This window comes from Callorhinchus milii, unplaced genomic scaffold (genome assembly GCF_018977255.1).
Source record: "Callorhinchus milii isolate IMCB2004 unplaced genomic scaffold, IMCB_Cmil_1.0 Scaffold3, whole genome shotgun sequence".
Taxonomy (NCBI): Eukaryota; Metazoa; Chordata; class Chondrichthyes; order Chimaeriformes; family Callorhinchidae; genus Callorhinchus; species Callorhinchus milii.
In genome coordinates, this window is record NW_024704744.1 from 30,508,612 (window position 1) to 30,534,015 (window position 25,404).

At 37.9% G+C, this 25,404-nt stretch overlaps 1 protein-coding gene across 1 annotated transcript in view; it reads right to left on the reverse strand.

Annotated features, from left to right (window-relative positions):
• Positions 1–3,528: 3,528 nt before the first annotated feature.
• Positions 3,529–25,404, reverse strand: part of lama2 (laminin, alpha 2) — a 181,741-nt gene continuing 159,865 nt past the window's right edge. The window contains exons 50-64 of the mRNA XM_042332818.1: positions 25,235–25,397; positions 24,727–24,871; positions 23,038–23,176; positions 19,692–19,812; positions 19,356–19,529; positions 18,594–18,742; positions 17,697–17,873; positions 16,609–16,786; positions 11,116–11,228; positions 10,021–10,210; positions 9,161–9,316; positions 8,697–8,850; positions 5,983–6,113; positions 5,524–5,746; positions 3,529–3,784 (exon numbers count right to left, since the gene is read on the reverse strand). Coding sequence (XP_042188752.1) covers positions 3,633–3,784; positions 5,524–5,746; positions 5,983–6,113; positions 8,697–8,850; positions 9,161–9,316; positions 10,021–10,210; positions 11,116–11,228; positions 16,609–16,786; positions 17,697–17,873; positions 18,594–18,742; positions 19,356–19,529; positions 19,692–19,812; positions 23,038–23,176; positions 24,727–24,871; positions 25,235–25,397 — 2,365 coding nt within the window. The 3' untranslated portion in view covers positions 3,529–3,632. The remainder of the gene's footprint in view (positions 3,785–5,523; positions 5,747–5,982; positions 6,114–8,696; positions 8,851–9,160; positions 9,317–10,020; positions 10,211–11,115; positions 11,229–16,608; positions 16,787–17,696; positions 17,874–18,593; positions 18,743–19,355; positions 19,530–19,691; positions 19,813–23,037; positions 23,177–24,726; positions 24,872–25,234; positions 25,398–25,404) is intronic.

Below are 25,404 nucleotides of genomic sequence, written 5' to 3' on the forward strand. Positions count from 1 at the left end.
TTGTAATAATAATAATCCTTGCATTTGATATACTGCCTTATCATGTCTTCGAGAAGTCTCAAAGACTTTATTATATAAGTATATGTCAGTAACTCTCCGCCTTAAACATGTGATTGCTGCAAATTCTATGCTAAATGGTTTCCTAAGAGATAAAATGACCAGCCACTGCCCTCAAGTCTATACATCATTGCAGAATTGAATACAACTTAAAAAGGGGAACACACTTTTCTTTGTGTTTAATAGAATCTCTGACTAATTTGCATTGTGAACAGTGAGTGCTTTATTGTAAGAAGAGTGTGTTCTTATGGTGAGGTAATTTTACTTTTCTTTTGGATCACAAAAGGCACAATTTCCAATCTTGAATCTTTTGTTACAGTGGTGATACTCAATGTGATTGAGTTCTAAGTACAAATCTTTTCTCCTGGCTGCACTCTTTAGAAACCTATAATATTAACCCATATAGCACTAGTCTGAGCAGTTGATTCTGTCATTTAATACAGTTTCTTCACACAGCATGTGGCTTAAGACCCACTTAATATTGCAGTATTAAGGCCATACACTGATATGAACTGTCGGCTCCTTGTTTCGTTTTCTTTCTTCCTTCTCTTTTCTCTATTTTACCCTTTGTTTTTGGGGGTGACAAATACAGCTTCATTGAAATTGAACATCCATTGAGTTTAGCCGTTATCTTGTGATGCATTACACCATGCACTATGGACAATAACAACAATGTTGGTGACAGGTGTCTTTGGGTCAGCTACATATGAAGCATATGCTGGGGAAATGGCCTGGAGAAGGGCAGCCAAGGTTTGGGATGATGGAGTAATGAGCAAGGATATCGCAGGTGGACTGATCTCTCCTGAAAATGGAGATGGGAGTAGAGGGAGAGACATTTTGGGGATTACACTCTAAGAGGCTGAAATAATTGGCAGGAAATGATTGGCAGATCTAGGCCTGGTGGGGTGAAAGGAAAATACCAATGTGTCTCTGTTAATGTCAAATTGCTTTTCCCAGCTGAATGTAGGGTTTGTAGGTAACAAGTAACCAGTGTTGCATTTGGTTCAGTAATTGCAATTCAGGACCACCCTCAGTAACCTATTGAAAATTGAGATTTAGGTTAATATAGCTTGATATAGCTCCAAAGAAAATATATTCCTTCACTGGTTATTGAGCTAGTGACAACCTTGCTATGCAAATGAAGAGGGGCTCAAAAATACTAAATTAAGACCAGTTCTATATTTTAATAATAATAGCCCTTGCGTTTGATATAGCATACCTTATATCGGAAGGACAACTCAAAGCATTTCACAGGATTTTACTGTGAAGTGTAGAGACAGTACATTTGCAGGCGAATGCGGCAGCCCATTTGTACACAGCAATATCCCACAAATAGTCATGAAGTAAATTATCAATTTCATCTGCAGGATTGTATTGTGAGTATTCTATTGGTGTCATCAAATCAAAGTTACTTTCACAGCATCTAGTTACGAAATAGTTATAATACCACATTATAGTCTTTCACCCATTACAATAAATCAATGTCAATAAATCAATTCCCTTAGTTTGTTTGGAGAGCTTGTTTGAGAATTGAACCTTCATACCAAATAAACTTTACATCAGAGGTTGCCTGCTCCTCTGTATTAAAAATGACTTAAAAAATCAGACTGCAAATATTAAATGGTTCAATTCCCAGCAGGGTGAAACCTTGGGCAAGTTTCCTTACTCCACACACCTGATAATAATCCCTCAAAAAAAAAGCAATACAAAAATTGGTCACTTCAATCCACAAGTATTTGTGGGACACTGCTGTGCGCAATTGGCTGCCGGGTTTCGCCCACAAGTATACAAACAATTCACTTTACAGTATATTCTGTGAAGCACTTTTAGATGTGAAAAGCGCTATATCAAATGCAAGGATTATTATTATTGTTGGCCAGGACACGAGGAGAACTCCCTTTTCTTTTCGTATAGTGATTGGGATCTATAAATAACATCAATGTGAACAAGGAAATGGGGCCTCAGGATGTCCAGCAAAACAGCACCTCCCCATTATTGCACTGAAGTGTCAGTCTAGGCTATATAATAATAATAATAATAATAATCCTTGCATTTGATATAGCGCTTTTCACGTCGGGAGGACGTCCCAAAGCGCTTCACAGAACACACTGTAAAGTGAATTGACTGTATATTTGTGGGCGAACGCGGCAGCCAATTGCGCACAGCAATGTCCCACAAACAGTCGTAGATTGAAAATGACCCAATTTTTTTTTTATTATTGTTTTTGGTTTTTTTTGGAGGGATTATTATTATCTTGTTGATACTCGTCAACAAGGTGATGTCTCACCACTGTAATCATAGACAGACTGCAGACATGGTTGGGAAGAGAGACTGCAGACATGGATGCAGTGGGCATGGAGAGAAGGAATAACATGACCAAATCCATTTAAGTTCCGATTTGGGGCTCGAGCCGTCAACCTTCTGACTTGAAGGCGAGAGTGCTACCAACTAAGCCAGGTTGACTTTTTGTCTAAAAAGCAAGGCACTGAAAGAAACAACCCAACAATTGCATCTTTATTCCAAAGTGAAAGTTATGCTTTTCTAAACAACTTAAACATTTTGGTTCCATCCAAAGATCTTGTTACTGAGGGTTTAACAACCCACATTTATTTTACCCAAGGACGGATGATAGCCCCAGCAAAATGTTATTCAAATGGAATTAACTCTCAGATCTCTGAACCTTGCCTTCTCATGGAACAAAAATGGTATTACAGTTAACCCCACATCATCTTCTCTTTATTCTCCCTCACCCATAGTCTCAGGACAAAGGTATCGCCATTGTGAAAAAGCTGCTTCAATCTCAGAGATTGCCATTTGAGTGCAGCAGAAGAGGACACAGACTGAATTATGTCAATCTCCTCTTGTGTTGCATTCAGGTTCTGCCTCCTTGACATTTGATTCCACTTGTCCCATGACTAAAATTTCCAAGTGGTGCTGCAAATGTTGATAAAATGGCCAGGCTTAACCCAAGTAGGTCAGGAGGGAGGAAGGGCTACTGAGCCTGGCTATAACTATCGAATGGAAAGAATCATGCTGCCACTAATTGAACCCTGTTATTACATGTAAGAAATCTTTTGATAATTCTAGTTACAAAGGCAAGTTTCCAATATTCGGAGCTGGATTCTCACATTCAGGATGACATTTGGGTCCTCTGCAAGAGATTTATGTACTGAGAATTTTTTTTTNACCCAATGTTTCTGGGACTAGAAGCACTGCTTTCACTTCAATGGTGAATTGCATAACAATGTTTGACTATATTTCTTCCATCCACTGCATCATCAAACACACACAAAACAAAATAAACCATCAGTCAAAAATTTTACATCATGCAATAAATGAATGAAGTGAATTAATGAATAAGAAATGATGGACATAATATTCATTTCACTGATTCTATTGAATAAACGAGGCCTGAGAATATATTTTTAAAATTGATACAGTTATTCGTAAAGAGAAAAAAAAACATTAGTATAATATGAAGGTAATGTTTAATGTCTACAAGATACAGGCTTATTTTGGATTGCATGATTTTATCTTTGGTTAAAACATTTTAATATATTGCAAGCACTCTTTTCTCATGCGGGACATGTAAGGGGTTGAACTCCCTTGATCTCCACTGCCTTGCTGAAATCTATTTTCAGGGTCTGTGTGCCTTTTACCAGTTTGAGGTGACGTATGCAGCCTTTGAACCCAGTGTTTGTGGTCAATCCTAACTGTTTCACACCATCTGCAAAAGATACAAAGCTAATTATTTTATCTTCATTTGTGAGATTCTACTGTCCAAATAACCAAAGAGAAGTCAATAAGTCTGTTTCATTATGTCCATCCAGCTACCAATCCTTCGGGGGGAGGGGATAATAAGCCATGCAACTGAACTGGCTTCAAGATGACATGCTTCGCAACAGAATGTCAAAATTGAGTCAACAGTCTGTGCCAGTCTCAATCATCCGATTCCTGAGCCAGGCAACTCTGCAGTATTCCAGGGCACTCCTGATGACAGAGCAGCCAGCCTGGCTCATCGACAGGACTTGAAGGGGCAGACTGGGGATTTTTTCCTCTCTGCTCCTGTTAACCCTGAAAACCACAGGGATAAAAATATCCTACTACAGTTCTTAAGGAAGAAGTCAAGACAAGTGGAATTCTTCCCAAATCAGTCAGAACAAATACTTGACTTGTTCTCAATGAGAAATACTGTACAGCACAGCAGGGGACTGAGGTAGCCGACAATGCTTGTGGCAGTGCACAATAAGCACGCAACATAGCTTAGGCTGTGCAGAGGAGGAAATCTAATGAATATTTCAATGCAGGTACCAACTAAGCAATTGCAGCAACACTCATTGGTGCAAGTGGAATGTCAGTATAATGCTGCTGTAGTGACCCGATCAATGGCAATTATACCTCAATATGCCTGAGCAGATCTAGTAGATGTACGAGAGATCATCAATTTCTCCACACTTAAATGCAGATATGTTTCCTGCTTAACATTAATAATGTGCCTTGTTGCAACTCAAGATTTGTAATTTTGTCCTTAATGTGCAAATCATTCTATAATAATCTTGATAATCCTTTATATGGCAGCTTCTAATTGTGGGTAGGTTACAACTCTGTAGGACACCTTGACTGCCAGGGTAGCAAGAAAAAAGAATGAGTTAAAAGATTAAGGTTTACGTGACATATTGCAACTGCAATCAAATCTGAATTGCCAACTAAGATATGCTGATTTAACTTTATAAAACTGCATTTTAAGACTCCCATTTTCTTAAACATGTTTTTAAAATACAAATTATGTGATACAATACATTGACATAGTGCCTCAAAGCACTTCACAGAGCTGGCAGTGGGCACTGGGGTGTGGGGTGGAGAAAGACGGCTGAAAGTGCAGTTAAAGATGTACGTTTTGAGAAGTGCTTTGAAAGAGGACAGAGAGGATGCAACTTGGAGGGACTCCGGGAAATTTCAGAGAGCAGGGGTAGAATGGCTGAAAGCCACCCGGCCCACACTGATGATGGGGCAAATAGAGCAGAGGGCATGAAGCAGGCTGGTGCTCGTTGAGTGAAGGAAGAAAACAGCTTGAAGGAGGTCAAAGGAATCCAGTTGCGGGAAACCATGGAGGGATTTTAAAGTGAGAACAAGGGTCTTGAACCTGATCTGCTGGGGGATGGGCAGCCCATAGGCAGCCAAGCGAGGATGGGGGTGATAGGTTTGGGGAGCCCAATTAATTTTAAAAGGCCCAGAAAAGGAGTCTGAATGAGGAACTCAGCTTTGTTTGCATAAAACATTAACATTTCTCCCGTTTTATTTAACATGAGCACAAACCACCACCATTTCAACCAGAGCAGGTACTGAGGTTAGGATATGATTATACACGTGCTTAGATTTCTCTGATTTTTTGAAATTAGTTTGATTTTGAAGAGAACACAAGGATATTTGTAAAGAGACAATGGTAAAGATTAATTTTATACATACCTGGATAACCTCCAACAAAGATTGGGTCATTGGTATCTGTTGCAGTAGAGGTAGTGCTGGAGCTTTTGCTTTCTACTTTCTTCCCGTCAACAGTAAGTTCCAAACGGTATTTAATTTTATTAACCACCACAGTGTGCCACTGCCCATTGCACAAACCATTGAAACGTTCGGGATCATACACAGCTGTAAATCTGCCTGCTCCATTGTCAACATGAACCAAAATCTGCCATTAAAAAGACAATCTATCAGCCAATGTGACAAAGATTGTTCTGAAAGCCATTGAAATTCTCATCACTGTAAAATTATTTAATCCAAAAATTATTTAACTCTTGAATGAATATTTTTTGATTGATATTCAATCAAGAAATTTTTCTTTTGGCCGACCATAAAGATTGATCACCGCTGTTCTTGAGCGTATTACTGCTGTATATTCATTTTACATTTAACTTGATAACTCACTTTTCCGTTGACCAGTTCAATGCCTATTGCATCCACTTTCTGACTACTGATCCCCAGCAAGACAGCATTTCTTTGAGAAGTGCGGAAATCAAACTCGATTTGTAAATCCATTCCAACCCTGTAGTGTGCAACTGGAAGTGACAGAAGAGCATAGTACAGCATTACATGGTGACGTACACTCAGACTCAGCACAAAGGTAGTAATAATAATAATAATAATCCTTGCATTTGTTATAGCACCTTATCACGTCTTCGAGATGTCTCAAAGTGCTTCACAGAACAAATTAATTGAATGTATATTTTCTGGGCAAATGTATTCAGTCTATCAGATCCCTTCTTGTTATTCGTGATTTTGGACGCCATTATCAACCATGGGCTGCTCAGCCATTGGAAGTTCTAAGGTTTTTTGGAACCATCTAAACAATATATGATTATAAGAAAAAAATATTTTGCTATCTTATGTTACTAACTTATATTCATCTTATGACTGTTTATGCACAAAATGGCTTCCACATTTGCCAAAAAAAGTCACTATATTTGACAATAATTCCTGTAATGTTCCATTGTTATGACTGTGTACAAATACAAGTCCTTTCTTAGGGATACAAGAGAGGAGATTAGGATTAATTGGGTTGAATGGCCTGATTCCATGCTTTAATGTTCTAGTTTGAAATTCTTTATAAAAGCAAAAAAGGAGCAGAATAATCGTTTTGGGGACTGAGGGAGGAAATTCCTCAGGCCAGTAAAGATTTTTAAGCACATTCTCTTGAAGTCAGTAGATTTACTGCACAGCAGAAATTTATTCCTGAAACGAGATGTGAAAATAGATAGATGGATATCTGGTTGTATGGAAACGTAAGTAATAAAGTCACTATGCACAGCGATTGAGGGATACAACAACAACTACTACTGGCGCTTATTACAGTGCCCTCCACGCAGGATGGCATTTCAGAGCGCTTAACAGTGGCAGAGCCTGTCTCTGGGGTGGGGGGAGGTGGCTGTAAGTATGGTCGAGGAGGAAAGTTTTCAGGCGGGACTTAAAAAAGAGAGAGGTGGCGAGGCGGAGGGATTGAGGGAGAGTGGTCCAGAGTTTTGGGGGCTAGTGGCTGAAAGTGCGACCTCCGATGGTGGGGCGGAGCGTGTGAGGGACGAGCAAGAGGCTGGTGCCAGTCAAGCGGAGAGGATAAAAAGCAGATTGTATGTGTTCGATTTAAATGTTTTTTNGTTCCAGTCTTTCTTATGTCTTGCAGATGAGATAAAACTGAAGACCTTTCTGCCTGCTGAAGTGGACATTAAAAATCCCATGAGACAACATTTATTCCAAAAGAGAGTTCTCCCAGGTCTGTTCTGGCTAGGAATCTTCCAGAGTAATTGCTCTGATGGCCTTTTTAGGGACCTTATAATATGCAAATGTATGTATGCCATCTGTTTGGCTAAAATAACAGTCGCTGTACTTACCAGAAATCAGCTGTGAAGTGGTTTGAGATGTTTAAACATGATAATGCATTCTAAAAAGGCAAGTTCATACTTTTTTGTGTGCAGTGGTTCAGAGGTGTGCAGATGTGTCATGTTTTTGGAATACTTCACATCACTTCTAAAATTTTCACCTGGTTTGTTTAATATGTGACAAAATTATTTTTGATGGCGACCGTGTTTGTTCCAGGACCGATTTGATGGGGAAAATAAAATTGCCTTTGGAGCTAATCAATGACTAAAATTCAAGCCCAGCTCAGGAATGGAGATCAATGGATACAATTTCCTTTCACAAGTTGCTAAAAGGTCAGCAAAATGGACAAGATTGGATACAAGAAATAAATTCAGATATTTAAGGATAGTATATGGAAGAAAGAATACAAAATAAGGTAAATCAATGGAAATAAAGGAAAAAGATAGATCAGCAAAAAGCTGTTAACTGATAAAAGGATATTCCTTGGAACTGCTCTATGGGTTAATATGCATGCATTCTTTTCCTCCTCTAGTTGAGATGCTGATTCATGCTGTGGCACGGTTCTGCGGGAGATAGATAGTCATTCCCTGGTACCTTTGGACTAGATCATGGGTTTGAAAAAGCAATCGTTGTGTTATGTAAGGGATAATTGACTGGAGAGCTTGCTTGGAGAGTCAGTGGTTCCGTACTGGGGAGATAGTTCATGTTGTGAGACGTGAGTTTTTCTGGACACCTTTTCTTTTCCAAGGAGCAAGAGTTAGCAAGCAATTCAACTATGGGGCGCACTATAGTCAGGATCAATGTTGTCCTCATCCACCTTCCACAGCAGAGATAGTGATCAAGACCAGGGCTCCAGACTGACTTGTTTTCCTCCCTAACCCAAAGGCAATTTGACCAAGCTGGAGGATTTCCACTGTTGTCCTGACTCAGATCAGCAAACTTACCACACAGGCTGTACGTTTCTTTAGCAGAAATTTTAAAAAAATGAGTGTTTGAGAGTGCCATGCATGCATGCGTTCCTCTTAAGCCCTCTAGTGGTTGATTTGTGCTTTGTTCATAAGAATTCACACATTTCTCCTGGTGATTGGTAAAGGCAAGTGGGGTTCTACTTGGAAACAAGATGGTAAAGAGCACTGTAACCACCACAATTCTAGAGGAAGCTTCTTAAAAAAGGATGAAAGTGAACATTAAGCCGTGCTGCCCGTTAACAGGAAAACGAACACAGCTAATTTCAAAATTTGCATAAGATAGATTTAAAACATATTTACCTGGTTTAGCAAAACCTGTTCCATCAAAATAGGTTCCCTTCTGGCTATTGAGAAAGCAGGTACCGACATCCAAGCTGGATTCTGGGTTATCCATATCAAGAGTTTTGGAATTCAGTTTAAAGTTACGGATACAGGCGTTTATGCTAGAGATCACCTGTGTTACAAAGCAATAAATCAGCAGATTAGTATGAAAGTATATCTGATTGTACCATTCAGAACTTCACATTTTACTTGACTTTTAACCTTTGACAGCTACCCCAACATCTCTATTCAATCGATGGAACAAACCGATAAAAGATCCTCGTTTCAGAATGAATGTCTGTCTCAGTGTTGTTGACTGGCCTCTGGGATATCTTTTTTTGGTAAACATCAATGTTTGGTGAATTCTACCACTTTGTTAATGCCCAATGTTATGCATTGTATTGTGTGACTCATTATCATTCAAAGATTCTTTGGTATCTTACAGGACCAATTCTTCTTGTTGTATAGTTCTTTGGTAATCCTCCAATGTAGATCAACCCCACAACATCCAAAATGTCTGCATTTTTAGGACTGACTGTGGTTGCCATGCTGAGACCAACTGTGACTGTAGCTCTCTTCTTATCCCGGACAATTCGGATCTGTGGAAAGTAAATGTCAGTGTTAATAATGATATGGACAGGTACACTGAGGAGCAAGTCCAAAAAGAGTAGGCTTGATTCACATTTTTTTAATTCATTTAATTCATTCATCCATTGCTGTTTTCCTTTCGTTTCCTGAGATTTCACTCAATCTCAGATAGTTAAGTGATATAAGACAATTTTGCACATTTTTGTCCGTCAATATAATTCATTACTCCATCACTGATGGTTATCCAAGAAATAAAAGGTGACCTCTAAACCCAAGGACTGTGCTGCTCATAACGCATATAGCTCCTGTTCAATCTCCAGCAGTGGCTTGAGACTGGTCTAGATAGTCTCCACTATCGCAGTGGAGATAGTCATTGGCAAATATAGAGAAAATATATAACTACTTTAAGAATATAACTTCAAATATATAACTACGTACGGTGAATTTTCAGCAAGCAACATGGTATAGTACTAACAAGGTTTCTGATAATGTAATTAATTTCTGATGTGGTTTTAATAGAGCAGCAAATGTGTGGTACAATTATTCACAATAGCTATATAGCCAAATGTTTATAAAGCGAAAGCCTACACTGAATTACCTGAAGATAATAGTCAATTTATGTATTTGTAGATTTAAACTATCACAACATTGTCTCATTATGCGCATATTTTAATAAAAACAATCTTGTGTTAAAATAATGCTAGTTTGTTTTTACCTTGTGCCATTCACCATCATTAATCTTCTTTCGAACAACTACACTTGTATTCCCACTTCCAAGGTCGTAGCTGAAATGAGGCATTCCATCTTTTATCTGAATAGTTGCAAAATCTGCATGATTTATTCTGGCAATGTAAAATACAAGGCCAAACATTGCTTCTGTTCGGATTTCAAACTCAATTATTAGCCTGCAAACAAACAAAAATAATTATCAATAAAATAAGCCTGCGACATGCCAGGATCATAGTGTTAAATAACACTATTGGTATTGGAAAATTTGATCTTTACCCGGTATTTTTAAAGCACAAATGTATACAATGACCTCTTATCAAACAAGAATATTTTTACAATACAGGTTAGAACAGAAACCGCAACTGAAATTGGCACCTGACAGGTGTGTGATGCAAGTCAATATTAATACTGCAAATTGTTGCCCTTCACCTTACACAAGCTGCTATTGTTTGTAGCAGTGGGTCTTTGACTCTAGGTAGTCCCATTTCTCATAAATGAAGACAAACAGATTCAGTGAACAGTGCACTCATGAGGCTAGGCTCTATACTTGCCGGTTGTATCCAACACTGCATGCTACAACCTAACAAGGTATTTCACAGAGAAATCTATGAGCTTCTTTCAGCATTGTGAACTCAGGTCATTGGGAATGATGCATGTCACTCAATATAACTTTTAACCCTAATAAATATCAGTGACTGGAGTCTAAGCGAAAATCAAGAACAATTAGAATTACTAATGTAGGCCTTGTCTGGCTGCCTTGAATCGTGGGAAATGTAGTCTTCATCCATCGATGCATGTGTAGAAGAACTTAATTTCCTGTGATTCGATGCAATTTGCAGCACTTGCCGGTAGGTGCACATGTGGTGGATTAAATTACGCATGCGAGTGTAGATTATTGATTTAATCGGATTTTCTATGATTTCTACTGTTTGTCTGCAACTCGGATTGCGCATAACTCATATTATATGTTATGGTCCAACTGTTATGACTTGTGAGTTTTACTGCATATGAATTTTATTGGTATGAAAGGGAATCCAATGTTCTCCAACCTCTGAGGGTATTACTGCATGAAATGTCTTACCTGGCTTTAACTTTGGTGTCATCAAACCCTATGGCAACATGGCTGTTCTTAGAGAGGCCAAACTGCTTGGCTTTCAGTATTGTAACAGGAGAAATGTCAGCAGCACATGTTTCCTGCATATAAAGCAGCAAAGGCTTTAGGTTCAATACAGATTTCACAGGAACACTTCATTTCTATTCTAAAACAATAGTTCATCCGTACAATGTGAAAAATAGTTGTTAAAAATATTTGCTCAGTTGATTCCAAATGTCAGCCTGATGTCACAGAGTACAAATTATCAAAGATATTGGAAATAAAAATAGTAATATTAGTTTTATACTGGTTAATTCGGCATTTCTGGTCTCTTTTAACATGCAATACAGTATATTTTCTGGCTCTTGCCCTTCTCTTGAATACTCTGACTTCCCAAGTAACCAGCTCTCTTCAAACACTTTTAAGTCCTCCCAACATGACAGGAATATAAAAAAACTAAATTTGTATTACATTGCATGGTAAGTTTTTCAACGTCTCTCTTGCACTGTAGAATCAAATATAAGCACCTCCTCCTGGATTTTACCATTACTTCTTTGGGCAATATTGTACAAAACATTCCCCTCTTCAAATCTCTCTCAAATCCTTGCTTGGGATTCAAAATGTACCTCTAACCCCACTTTCAGTCATCTTTTCCCTTCTCCACCTTATGGCTCTCACCCTCCAGCTTGGATGTCCAGCCAGTAGTGTGAAGCACTTTGTGAGATGTCTTCTAACATGGAAGGGATGCGTATCATATTGTATCATATTAGTGTGTACAATAGATTTGTCAAGAGATTTAAGAATTACTTTTATGTTATATAATTGTAGAATTACATTGACATAGATTTTCAGAGTCTTACACTGAAGAATCAGGTAATTCGGCCCAACTAGTCCGTGCTTGTGTTTATATTCTACTTGGGGCTCCAGAATTTTATACCCCTCTATTCCCTTCTCTCTCACATACGTGAAAGGTGTCATATATCTAGAATTTGCTCTAGTCCCTGTTCCTGTATCCTCACTGTATTATAATAACAACTCATCAAGCAAACTGCTGTAACTCATTCTTCCCCAGGACCTCAAGACCTGCTTCCCATCTTCAGTTTTTCCTTTCTCGGACACATGCAGACTTTTAAAGCTGAAGCCTGGAGTCACCTAACCCTTCTTGTTTACTCGTTTTACTTTCTCTGCTACTTTCATCAATCTTGGCAATGTATTTGCACTATGGGTCTTGGCCCAACATTAAAAAAAATCCACACAAAATAATGCATTGGCGATTTCCACTGTAAAACGAGTAAGGATTAGAAAACCGTGTGGAAGAACTATCACAGCCAATCCCTGCTGAGATCAGGTCAGTTAAAGCAGGAGAGCCGAGGAAGGATGCATTCAGTGTAAAATATTCTCACCCCGTGTATTACTAAGAATAAATGGAATAACAATTTTCTTACTTGTTAAGTAGCTTTCAGTCATCTTTCCCCTCACCCCACCCCTCTTCAGTTCTCTCCCACAGCTTGGATACCCATCTAGCACTGTGAATGGGCTTTGAAACCTCCACCCGACATGGAAAATGTTATATAAATGTAAATTTTAATTGTATAGTACCACCGCAAATTCATGATGATCATCCAGGGGCATTTTGGATAATAAATACTGTTATTAAACCTGACAGGTGTCCTACATTATTCTAAATTATAATTCCCCTTCTATCCTGATAGAGTGATCTCACCGGGGTTTTTTTTTNGCTGCGAATAATCTCTTAAAATAAAATAGCAGAGCTGACCTTCAAAACTCTTGAGATGTTTTTGAGTTTGTTTTTTGATCAGATTAATTCTAAGGAATTAACTTGCGTAAACTTAAAAATAAATACCGGATTTACAATGACTAGGGAACAGAAGGCAGTATTAGTAATATGCTATGGATTATGAATACTGTGTAAATATTATAATTAGATGTCAAAAGGTACCAGATTAGGGCCATGTTCAGTAGCAAGCCTGCCGCTCTTCAGCTCAGCGGGAAGCAAACCCTGAGAAGCAGTAAATGCAAGTAAACAGCATTAGAGACTGAAGCAAACAATGGAAGCTTACCTGTCAGCAATTGGATTGAAAGAGAATGTACAAAAAATGTGTTGATGCTATACGGCTGAGATATAGCATTCTAATGTATTCCAAAATTGTCAGTATAACAACTCATGCTTTTGCAAAACTATTGCATAAGTAGGATGTATCACATGTCTAAGTCACTGTACCATTAAAATAGCAATCCATATTTGCAGACAATCTTCAAAATAGCAACAGAAGGAACAAAGTTTGCTGCATTAGTCAGCTTTATAACATTTTCTGTCAAACGATCACAAGTCATGATAATTGAATAATTTTGTTTTGGTATTTGTTTCCTGCTTTTTAAATTTGCTTTTATTTTCTTCTTCTCTCTTTAACTTTTTCTTTGCCACAGCGAACAGGCAGGCAACTCACTCTGATCTCATTGCCAATGTTGTTCTCTCATTGGCCACTTGAAGCACCATGATAGTTTAAAACGATGACTCGCTGTTCAGTTCTTATCTCTCCATTTTGAGAACTGTGTGGCCTTCAATTGGTATTTGCCAGTAAAGACATGTTTAAGGTTGACTGGTTGCTAGATGTGAAGTCATGTAGCATAAATCCACATCCTATCGCAGTGTGCAGCACTACCAAAGCACTGAACCACTATGTTACCAGCAAATAATTCACTTTAAGATGCTTATTCTTTAAGCCATATTCATTTTTGCTGAACCAACACAGATCACAACTCTCCTTTGGGTGCGTGGGTGTGAACACTAATTTCATTGGCAAATCTAATCTCTATCCCAAAGTACAGTAAATGCAATTTCAAGACAGTCACAAGTGTCAATATTTCAAGAATCAATTATTTAGAATGAAAATCTGTGTATTTTTAAATATAATTTTTTTTAATGTATATTACTCTTAAATAATAAGCACACCTCCAAATATTTCAATAGGTTTGCACTCTATGTAACTTTGCTCCCCCATTCCCCTTAATCTATTCCAACCCGCGTCTCCTCAGCTCCACCTCTCTCCTCTCAGCTTGAGTGCCTAGTCAACTGTGTTAAACACATGAGACGACCTCCCAACATGAAAGTGCAATATAAATGTAAATGTTATTGCATTTTGCACTATATAGAAACTTTTGTATTTTCCACTTTTGTGGAATATAAATATCACTAATAGCAGATCATTGTGATTTAGAGGAACCTGCGCTCACTGGCGAAGGAAGGACCTGTCCCTGTTTTAATACCTTTTGCATAATCCCAAAGAAGCATTAAGGAGGTAAGAGAGGGTGGCTTTGTTTCATGAGAGCCCTACCAAGCAGTTTTTGCAACTTTAGTTTCCCTAAACTGTTACACCTAGAACCATATAATAATGATGACAATAATAAGGGTGAATTAAGCTGTAATAACATAACAATAAACCTTGTATTTGATACAGTGCCTTATCATGTCATCACACATTTCAAAGTTCTTCAGTAGATTTACCATAAATTGCACTGACTCTATTTGTAGGCACACAGTTGCACACACCAATGTCCCACAACAAAATGAAGTGAATGACAAACTTTATCTGGAGGATTTATTGGGAACAGCTTCCTTCACTTCCGAATAGTGTTGTGGGATCTTTAAGGGAAAGCCATTGTTAGACTATTATCACTCTCCGACAAGATGAAATGCGACAGTGCATCTCTGGGAACAATTTTTTTTAATTAGATGAGACAAATAATCTAGAAAAACACATTTCAAGAGACAGTAGGGAATTTATACCCACATTTTAACAAAGGTTAGAAATTAATGATTGCAGAGAAAACATTCTAAGTTTTCGTGAGGTTTTCGTGTTGGTTTAGGATTAGAAATTGGAAATACTTGGAAGAAAACATTTAGATGGTTAAAATAATATGGGCCATATTAACTATAGCTAGCAAAAAGTTAAAGTTTGAAAATATCATTCACTTGATTTCTTCAAGCAGACTACAGATGCAGCATTTCTCTAACAGGAAACCACTTTAACTACGCCACGTTAAACACGCAAAATATAGATTAATAATACATATAGAGGAGCTCATCTTTCCTATATATATATTAAAAAGTCTATAGTATTTTCAGAGTTGTTTTTTATTTTATTTTAACCTTGAAAAGAGAACATTAATAAAATAGTAAATAGACTGTTTGTGTGAAGGATTCATTAACTCCAGATACTTGTTGGCAGACAATTGAGGGTTCACTAGTGGCAGTATTAGTAGTAAATGAGGCATAAACAGACTGTAAGAAAAACAGTTTCAACAATAACTTGCATTAATATAGTGCCCTTCATGCAAGGTAGCGTCTTGGAGTGTTTCATGCAATATGGGAACATTAAAATCGTTATGCAAATATACATACAATGGACCTTGCTAATTCAAGTTGTCACATCTGGAGTAGAGAGTTAGTCTATATTAGGCACTCCCATAGAAATGATAATTTATTCAACCAAATCAATCGAATAGATAGAGTGAACTGATTACAGGAAATTTTCTTTCTAGCACCTCTGGACTGGGCTCCTTAAACACTGGCAGTGGATCTTTATTTTTTGCTCTCTTGCCCTGTCCTCCCGACATGAAAGGCGCTATACAAATGTAATTTTGCTGTTGTTGTTGTTGTTGAAAGCATAACACAAAGTAGCTAAAGAATGAAAAAATGGAAGCAAAGGCTTTCATGTGCAATGTATTGTGCACATGACTTCAGGGAAGGAAATCGGCCGTCTTTACCTCTCTCTATACATGACTCCAATCCCATCTTGTGTGGTTGACTCTTAACATTCTGTTAGATGGCCTAGAGAACCACTTCGCTAAGTGAAGGCCTACCACTTAATGGGGGAATCAGGGAAGGGCAATAAATGCTTGCCCTGCTAGTGTGTAAAGAGCAAGTACTAGTACTATGGAACAAAATAGTTATTTTTTCATACATTATTGTGGTGAGGCGATTCCACTAATCATTAAATAATAAACCCCACAGACCAGTAATTTTATTTTAGTTCTATTAAAAAAACCTAGTAAGATACCATTTATCTACATATTCAGTAGAGTTCACCCTTAAATATATTATGAACACTGCAAAACAGACATCTCACAACAGATGATGCTACTTGTATAGTCTGTTAAATGAAAAAAAATAGTGTCAGTGTTGATATGCTTACTAGTTAATATTCGGAAGTGAACTTACTATATTTCCTGTTGCTGTCTGACTCGACAGTCAATTACTTTATCCTTCAGATTATTGCCCGAAACAAAAGACTATTTTGTTTATTGTTTTGTTTATTCTCTATAAATGGAATCTTGTTGTTGTTGTTTGTCCCTCTCCTCACCATTATATATTGTGACCAGAAGACAGTTCACCTTTAATTTAAATGTGGGAATGATTGCAATTAAAACAAAATAAGTAATCTAAAAAAAAGTACTCACAGGAGGCGTGGGAACCTCCCACTCTTCTGGGATGGGTTTGGGTGTGATCTGAGCTGGAAGTCTTGTTGATGTCTCAATTTCCTCCTCTTCTTCATCAGGTTGCTTTGGTGGCTCCAGCGTGGGACACTTGCCAATGTTTGCATTCTCAAAAGATACTGGTTGAGCAAAATCTAGAGGTCTATTGAGAAACACATATTATACGAAGTTGAAGTAACAAAATAGCTTGAAGCACAGCAAGTATTTTACATGTTATTCAATTACAGAAGTTACAATGTATAGTTATCTTATGGTCATCATTGAGTGCTGTGATTGGCAGCAAACTTAATTTTGTGTTAACATTAGACTATTCAGAGCCATATAAATTGCTTGGGTTAGAGATAATAAAAGCTATTTGTAAACTGCAGAATCATGATTTACTCAACACTGACACTACCAATAACATTAGTGGGAAAAGGGCCAACATTAAAGGAAATGTCATTAGATTTGGGAAAGTATATAAAATGTGGTAACATACTTAAATATGAATATAGAAGTTAGAGATAAAGCACACTAATACAAATATTTGCATCTCAATAAATTTAAAGGTGCCATTTATTTTTATTTTTCTCTAAATGTTTCCTTTTTCACAGACTCATAGAAATTAATGATAATCATAATAACTCTTGCATTTGATATAACGCCTTCAACAGCAGGAGGATATCTCAAAGTGCTTTACAGGGCTCACTATAAAGTGCAGTGACTGTTTTTTTTGTAGGTGAAACGCAGCAGCTAATTTGTGCATAGCAAATTACAGACCTGGAAGTGATTGAGCAATTTGTCTATAGAGCATATATTTGGTGCTAGCTTATTCACTGAGGCTGGACTCCACGACTATAATCCTCTTGTCTGCTCTTTCCCCCATACATGTATATTGTTCCTCTTCACATGCTGTTATGATTCCCTTTTACATGTTATGGGTTCATTAATTCATTAACACGTTGTGGCAAAGTGTCCAACCTTCCCATAACTCCCTTCCAGTGACAATGCTGGAACTCTTGTTACCTATTCACCAACCGAAGAGTTATCTTCAGCAATGAATCTTTACTCACACTGAATTAACAACTACATTCCATATGCAGCCATAAAAAGGCATAATGCTTCTGAGAGGGTTGGGCTGGAAGGAGACAGGAACACCACCAACAAATAGTTGTTTAATATGGAGAGAATGATCATTTGGCAGTCGCTGCATGTGAATCCTTTCTTCATCCATTTGGACTCTGAGGAATCTGACAGAGGAAGAACAATCTAAAATTACCTCAATATTTATGTCATTTGATCAACACAGCAGAAACAATTGATAATAAAATAATAATCTTTGCATTTGATATATACATCATTGACTAGGAGTCTCAAAGCGCTTCCTAGGATAAACTGTAAAATAATGTGACTGTGTGTATTTTGGGGGTGAACACAGCAGCCAATTTGCAAGTGGCAATGTCCCAGAAACAAAATCCAGAGTGAGTTAGTGATTACATTTTATTTGGGGCATTTTGACCAGGACACCAAATCACGCTAGAGTGAGGGTATTATAATGTGGTGCCTTGTTACTGGTCTCAGTGATCCCATACTTGGAGGGGGGGAAAAAAATTATAGACAGGTTTCCTGATCAATATTACAAGCACATCGGGTGACAACGGGATCAGGATTGGCAATAAGGTTTGACCTATTTGCCAAAACTCACTGAGTGACCTGACACATGAAGATTAGTCTTTGAGCAAACAGATAAGAGGCTTACATGTAGTATTGTGTTCATGCATGAATCACTATTCAGAGGAGAGCAGAGGACAGCAATGGATAGATAATAGAAAACTTACTGGTGCGCTTGACATCACGTGAAGGATCACAGTTTTATTTTCAGTGCAACAAATCATTACAATTCGTATCTGTGAGGATGCTGATAGGGCTATTAAAAAGAATATGAGGAAATAATTTTAGAACAGCCGTACCCCCTGTCTCTCCATATTCTAACAGTATGCTCTTTGCCATCGTTAAACTCTCCAGACTCTGGCTTGATTGTGACTCGACGGGGATCCCTAGCTCCAGTGGAAACATGCGCTTCTAGGCGTCCTCTGTTTAGAAAAACTGCATAATAGACCTGTTTGGATAGAGAATACAGTGTAAGTACATAGGAAGGACTGCACGACTAATTTGACTTGAGAACTTGGAGAGCATTTGCAAGTTCATATTTGAAAAGCAGAATTGCATCTCCCTATTGCTAGATTCTTTACTAATGTTCTTACCGACAGGAACACAACGGGTGATAAGTAAGGACCCGACATCTGACAATGCAGTGTTCCTCCAGTACCTCATTGGAGTGTCAATCTAGACTGTGAACTTAAAGTCTGAATGTGTGGATTGAACCCACAATCTTCTTTCCCAGAGGCAAGAGCAAATGAACTGGGTTAAAACCAGACCAACAACAAATATAATTTGTTTAAAAAATAAAATAGCTAACTGAACAAAAGCTGAGCTAAGAATAAAAAGAGAGAATTCATTGCTTTTTTTAAAAAAAAAGAACAGATGGTTGCTTGAGGAACAATATCCAACATGGGTTTAAACTAAATGATTTTCTAGGCTTGCTAGGCACTAAATCTACAGAAATCACATATGCTCAACAGCTATTTACAGATAATGGAGCAAGAATAAAATTAATATTCATAGGATGTTACAACTAACAGGTGGAAGTGTAAACCTAATGTAACCATCACCTGTCCACTTTGTCTGCGTTTTCTCCTGGGTGAAGTGCGAGCTCCACTGCCGTATAGTATCATTCCAGTTTCGTTCTTTGTACTGAAGGAAAGAGAGATCTCTGTGCTTACGTTCAGGGATTGTGGCTTCAGCTCAATAAAACCAGGTTTTTGGAAGCTAACAGTGTGGACATTCTGTCAAAACAAATCACATAAATCAAAATCCCATAAAATAAAATAATTTTTTCAAGACTGTTTTGTGTCCTCTGTTGTCTTGAATGACTCCCTTTATTCTGCTATTCTGAAAACAAAGATACTTGTTCTGAAATGTATATCCTAAAGTTTTTGAAAACATACCTCCAATGTGCAGCCCTTTGTCAATCCCAGGTAATCTGTGCCACTCAATAAATTGTATGGCGTTCGTGAAACTTCTATATCTCGGAGACAGCCACTGTATTTCTTTAACACAATTTCGGATCTGCAACAATAATAATTTTACGTTAATTTAATATCATGAGTGTTTTTCTAATGTTTCAGCTAAGAGTAACAGTGTTTAAATAAAGTTAAAGAGTAAATATTAAAATACATGTTCATTGCATAAAAATAATTGTTAAAATGAGTCATTCCACATAGATGCTTGTCTCAGTTTTGCCTCTACTTGTGGGGAGGGGGAAGAGGATGTTTGGGATTTACTATTGGCTACTGTTGTGTGCCTCTTTGCAGTTGGACATCTTCCCAACGTGAAAGGCACTATACAAATGCAATTTTGTGGTTGTTGTTAACTCAGGAACACTGGTGAAGGAAAGCTAGCAAGCAATTCACCCGCCTGCTGTCTTGATTGCAAGCGATATCTGGCCCAGCAAGACCTCAACAGGAGAACAAAGGCAAAGAGAATTCCTCTACCATTGTCCTCCTAGTACAAAATATTTCCTATGGAATAATAAAACATTAAACATTTCTTTGGTAATGTATTATCAGCTTAAAATTTTTTTTCCCCCCTGTTGTGTCACCTTTAGCGTTTAAGTAACTGAAATCCATACTTAAAGATTTGGAAAAAAGAGAAATTTTCTTCTGTTGATCTTAGACAACATTAAAGGAGAAATTGGACATTAAATAGTAAAAGTGTTTTATGTCAGAGCCATGTCTTGCAAGTCTGTCTGGCGTGATGCCTTCCTGGAGAACACGCTGTTTACATTGAGGGTATATTTGCCAGTGGCCACATAGCTGTTACATAAAGCTACAAAGTCCAGTGGCCCATTAAGTACAATCTTGGCACCATCCCACCACTTCATCCTCCACCCAATAAATAATAATCATAAATGTACCAAAGAGTTTCACGGCTTTTACTATAAAGTGGAGTGACCGTGAATTTTGTAAGCAGCCCAAGTATGATAGCAATGTTCGACAAACAACCATGAAACGAATGTCCAATTTTATTATTGTTGGCTCGGACACTGGGAGAAACTCCCTTCTCCTTTCACCGAACTGTACTCCTGTTGCTCCTGTTGAATTTAGGGAAAACTGTTACATCCCCAGAGTGCTTTTTAGATACTATTTTAGGAGTGAACCCCTTTCAGGTCTGATATACCATCTAGCTGATCATTACAATCCATACATAAAACCTCATGTGCACTACCCATAATCCAACCCATTAAGGATGAGACGCTCACAAAGAAATGGAACTCTTGTTGTGTGTTCCTCCATCTGTCTGTCTGTCTGTTAAAGTAAGTGATGCTCCTGGCCTTCTGAATGGGTGCACATGGAGTATGCCTACACAAGCTGCAGCCATAGCCTGAAGGAACCCACATTCTATGTAAGTTGAGGCCTGTAAAGGGAGCCAAAGCTGTAACAAACACTCTCTAATCACATTGTGCACTGAGACCATGGATAAATATCCCATTTGTCCCATTCCTCAGAGGCTGAGGTAAATTGTACAATGCCTGACTTGAATCAGCTGCTTACCTCAATTAAGACCCTTAACTGTGATTTTCTATGATGTTTCCTATGATGTTTCACTAACCGCTTTCTGCCACTTGTTCAGCTAAGAGGAAAATTGCAGCTTTTATTTTTAATGAATTTAAGGCTATATTTTCAAATTGGTGTTTTGCTATAAGTGAAAACCATTAAGGTCAATAAATTTACTGAGAAGTGAAGAATAACGCCAGTAATTTATGTACAGCATATCCCCCGTATTCCACATATTCCTTTTCATGCATTGTTTTACTGATGGTGGAAAAAATGCCCCTTTGAAGTAAGTCTCTGTTCTATACAGAATAACCAACAGAATTTAATTCATTCCAGGAAATGTGAAAATCCTATCCTTTTTTTCTGTTCACTACTGATTATGTTCACTACAATTTCTAAATCTGACATTAAGCAAATATTATTCTAGATATGATTTCAGATATCTCACTATTTATTGGCAGACTTAACACTGTCCTTGCTACTTTTGCCAGATTCATTTGGGGTACTTAGTTAGAGCGATGATACAAGCATTGAGAAGAAAATGTTGTAATTAAATAGTTTTGTCTGGAAATAGTTTCACCTTCAATGGGAATGCAAACTGTATAGAATGATAAATCCATTCAGCCACAGATCATAGAAATGTGTGATAGAATGGGAGACCATTTGGCCTATTTTTTACTTTATGTTGCCGTTGCTCCTCCAAGAAGTCATGCATCTTAATCCCAATTCTCTGCTCTTTCCCCGTACCCTCTAATACCTTTCCTCTCCTTGTGCTTGTCTGATTCTTTTTTTAAATGGCCAATTAACTCTGCTCTAACAGTCAGCCTTGGAAAATCATTCCATTATCTGATGACAAGAACAACAAGAACAATAAAACTTGCATTTGATATAGCACCTTTCATGTCAGCAGAATGTCCCAAAGTGCTTCGCAAAATAAAGAGAATGAAAATTATATGATTGTTAACACAGTTCAGATATCCTGGACTGTGACTAATTTATTCAGGGAATTTTGCAATTAGTTCCTCATTAAAATCAGAACATTTACATTATTTTCCCAATTTTTGATGATTGTTTAACTAGTAAGTGATTTTCTGCTGGCAATTTATCCTATTTTGCATACTCAGAAATAGATTCCTTCAATAAACTTCCCAGTAATATCATTTTCTCATGGATACTTCTACTGGTGCCATAGAAAAATATTTATGGATGATATCAGGGCTGGAGGTTACCACTGTAAGGATAGACTGGTAAATTTAGGCCTTTTTTTGCTAAAGAAGAAACTTAAGGGGGACCTAGTAGAAGTGTTTAAAATTATAAAAAGGTTCTATAAGATTAACATACATTGTCTGTTTCCACTGGTTGGGGAGTCTGTAAACTGGGGACACAAATATTAAGATAGCAACTAGGAAATCTAAAAGAAAATTTAGGAGGAACCTCTTCATGCAGATGGTAGTGAGATTGTGGAACACCCTGGTGGCTGAATCATAGTATAGATGCATTTAAGAGAGTCCTAAGCCTTTATAAAGGGAACAGAATTGGGTGGAAACTCAAGTGAAGTATAAACACCAGCACAAACTGGTAGGGCCGAGTGGCCGCTTTCCGTGCAATCTTTCGTGCATCCTTTGTAAATACACCTGCAATGTAATCATCTGTGAAATACATTTGTGAAACAAAAAGTAATACTTCAAGTAACAGCACAATTTTCCATCAGAGAAGTATTTAACACAGTTGGTCATACCTTATATTTTGTCCTGTCGGTAGACCACCAAAATAAATCTTGTCTTTATCCTTCAGGTTAAGGCCTGAGTTAGTCCCTTTAGAAACTGTGACTAGTGTTTCTATTTTGTTGTCATTTTCATCAAGTATGACAACATTTGCTGCCAAAATATAACAAATACACAATTAGCCATTGTATGTATGGAGAGTGGTCTTGTTAGATGAGAAGAATTAACCGAGTGAAAGTGAATATATTGAAACAGACAATAAAATGTTTTATTTTGTTAGTTTATTCATCCCGTTACATTAGAAATCTAATCTCTGATGTCATAATTGCTTATATAAATTCTTCACCTATAATAATAATCCTTACGTTTATTACGTCAAGAGGATGTCCCAAAGCAATTCACAGAATATAGTAAAGTGCAATGATTGTGTGTTTTGGGGGCAAATATGGCAGTCAATTTGTGGACAGCAATGTTCCACACAGCCATGAAGTGAACAACCAATTTTATTTGGGGGATTGTTGTCCAGGACACCAGGAGAAAGTCTCTTCTCTTTCCGAATAACACCATGGCATCTTTAAGGTCCACCAGAATAGGCAGATGGGACACTTGGTTTATCGTCTCCAACACTGTATTAGAATGTCAGCATAGAATATAAGAGTTCAAAGTACCTACATGATGCTTGAAGCCACAACCTTCTGATTCAGAGGCAGAAGCACTATCAATTGAGCCAGACTGACACACAAATTATAAGAAATTAGATGCAATGTTTGTTTGCTATTACAAATACTGAAATTATTTTACGGCAAACCTTCACTGTAACACATTCCTTGGGTTCAGAAAATTGAAACCCACATTCCAATTGAGACATTGAAGAGCTGCTGGGTTTCCTGGCATTACTGGCAATGTCATTGAGTCACACTGTATACATGGGCAGAAAGCTATTCGGCTGCTCTCACAATGTACTGCACTGCTCTTGCGATGCACAAAACCATTAATTTCACAAAATTTAATTGCCTTGATGTGCAACCTAACTTACAGCAACAACAACAAAAAATTGCATTTGTATAGTCCCACAGTATTGGACAATCGAGGATTTGCACCGAGTTGGGGGTTGGATTTAGGAGGGGTGCAGGTCAAGCGGGTGGTGGTCAGTGGGGGAGGGGAAAGATGCCTGAAGGCACAGTCAAAGAGGAAGGTCTAGAGTCAGACCATCAAGGAGGCAAGGAAAGGGGAGAAGCCAAGGGACTCCAGGATGAAGATGTAGAGATTGGGTCAGACAGGCTGAAAGTCCATCCAGGCCAGTGTCTGCTAGATTGAAAGTTGGTAAGGTTTTAGAAGACCACAGAAGTAGGATAAGACTGTGGAGTGATTTAAAAGTGAGGACAAGGATCTTGACCTCAATCCTCTGGAGAATGGGGAGCCAGTAGAGCCGGGCGAAAGTGGGGATAGTCTCACAGATAATACTAGGGACTATTCTTGTGAATTTTAGTGCTCTGATTTCACAATACATCAGGAGCTCAACTTCTAAGACAGAGATTGGAGGCTGTTATTATGGGGTTTCCCAGTTGTTGATGGTGGGAGTGAAAACAGAAAGGACTCAAGTTTTTGTAACATCCTTATCATGCCAGATCATACCAATGCACTTCTCAGGGAAATATTATCAAGTGTAGTGACTGAATTTTTGATAGGCATCCGAAGCTTACCTTCTTTCCGAATTCTTGACAGCGTGAACACCTTCCATTTCCCATCATTGTGATGTTTGATGCCAGTGACATTAGCTGTGCCTGAGCCAAGGTCATAGCTGACCTTTATCTGCCCATTCTTGAGTTCAATGCTCATGAAATCTTTCTAATAAAAGCAAAGTAAATGTATTGAAAATAAAGTATTAAACATAAAACTCAAGCTGAAATTTGCTCAGCTATATATCTTGTTTTTTGTCAACCTGGTGTTTGACACATGCAGAAACCCTCACTATGCTTAAGAGTATTCGAATCAGATTGAGAATTCCTACACATGTAAATTCCTGTGTCTGGAGAGGAATACTTAATCTCTCCCTGCAAGGATGCATCCTGCTTACCTAATTATAGAGAGTATTAGGCGCAGGTTGGCAAAAGCCAAGGCTTGTGGAATGTTTGGCTGCTGCTGGAGTTTAACTCAGAGGTGAAAGGTATGAAAGAATTGTTTTCAGTGCATCCCTTACAATGTATTTACCATGTCTTTTGTTGCAAGGTACATGAGTAGTGCATCTGATGAAAAGGTCTTGAACTTGAAAGTGATTGCCGACACATTTGGGTTCCAGCGACTTGGGCGGCTAACAGCGGCATAACCTTCTCCATCAAACTGCACTGTGCCTTCAATTTCAAGGGGCTGTGGACTGCAAA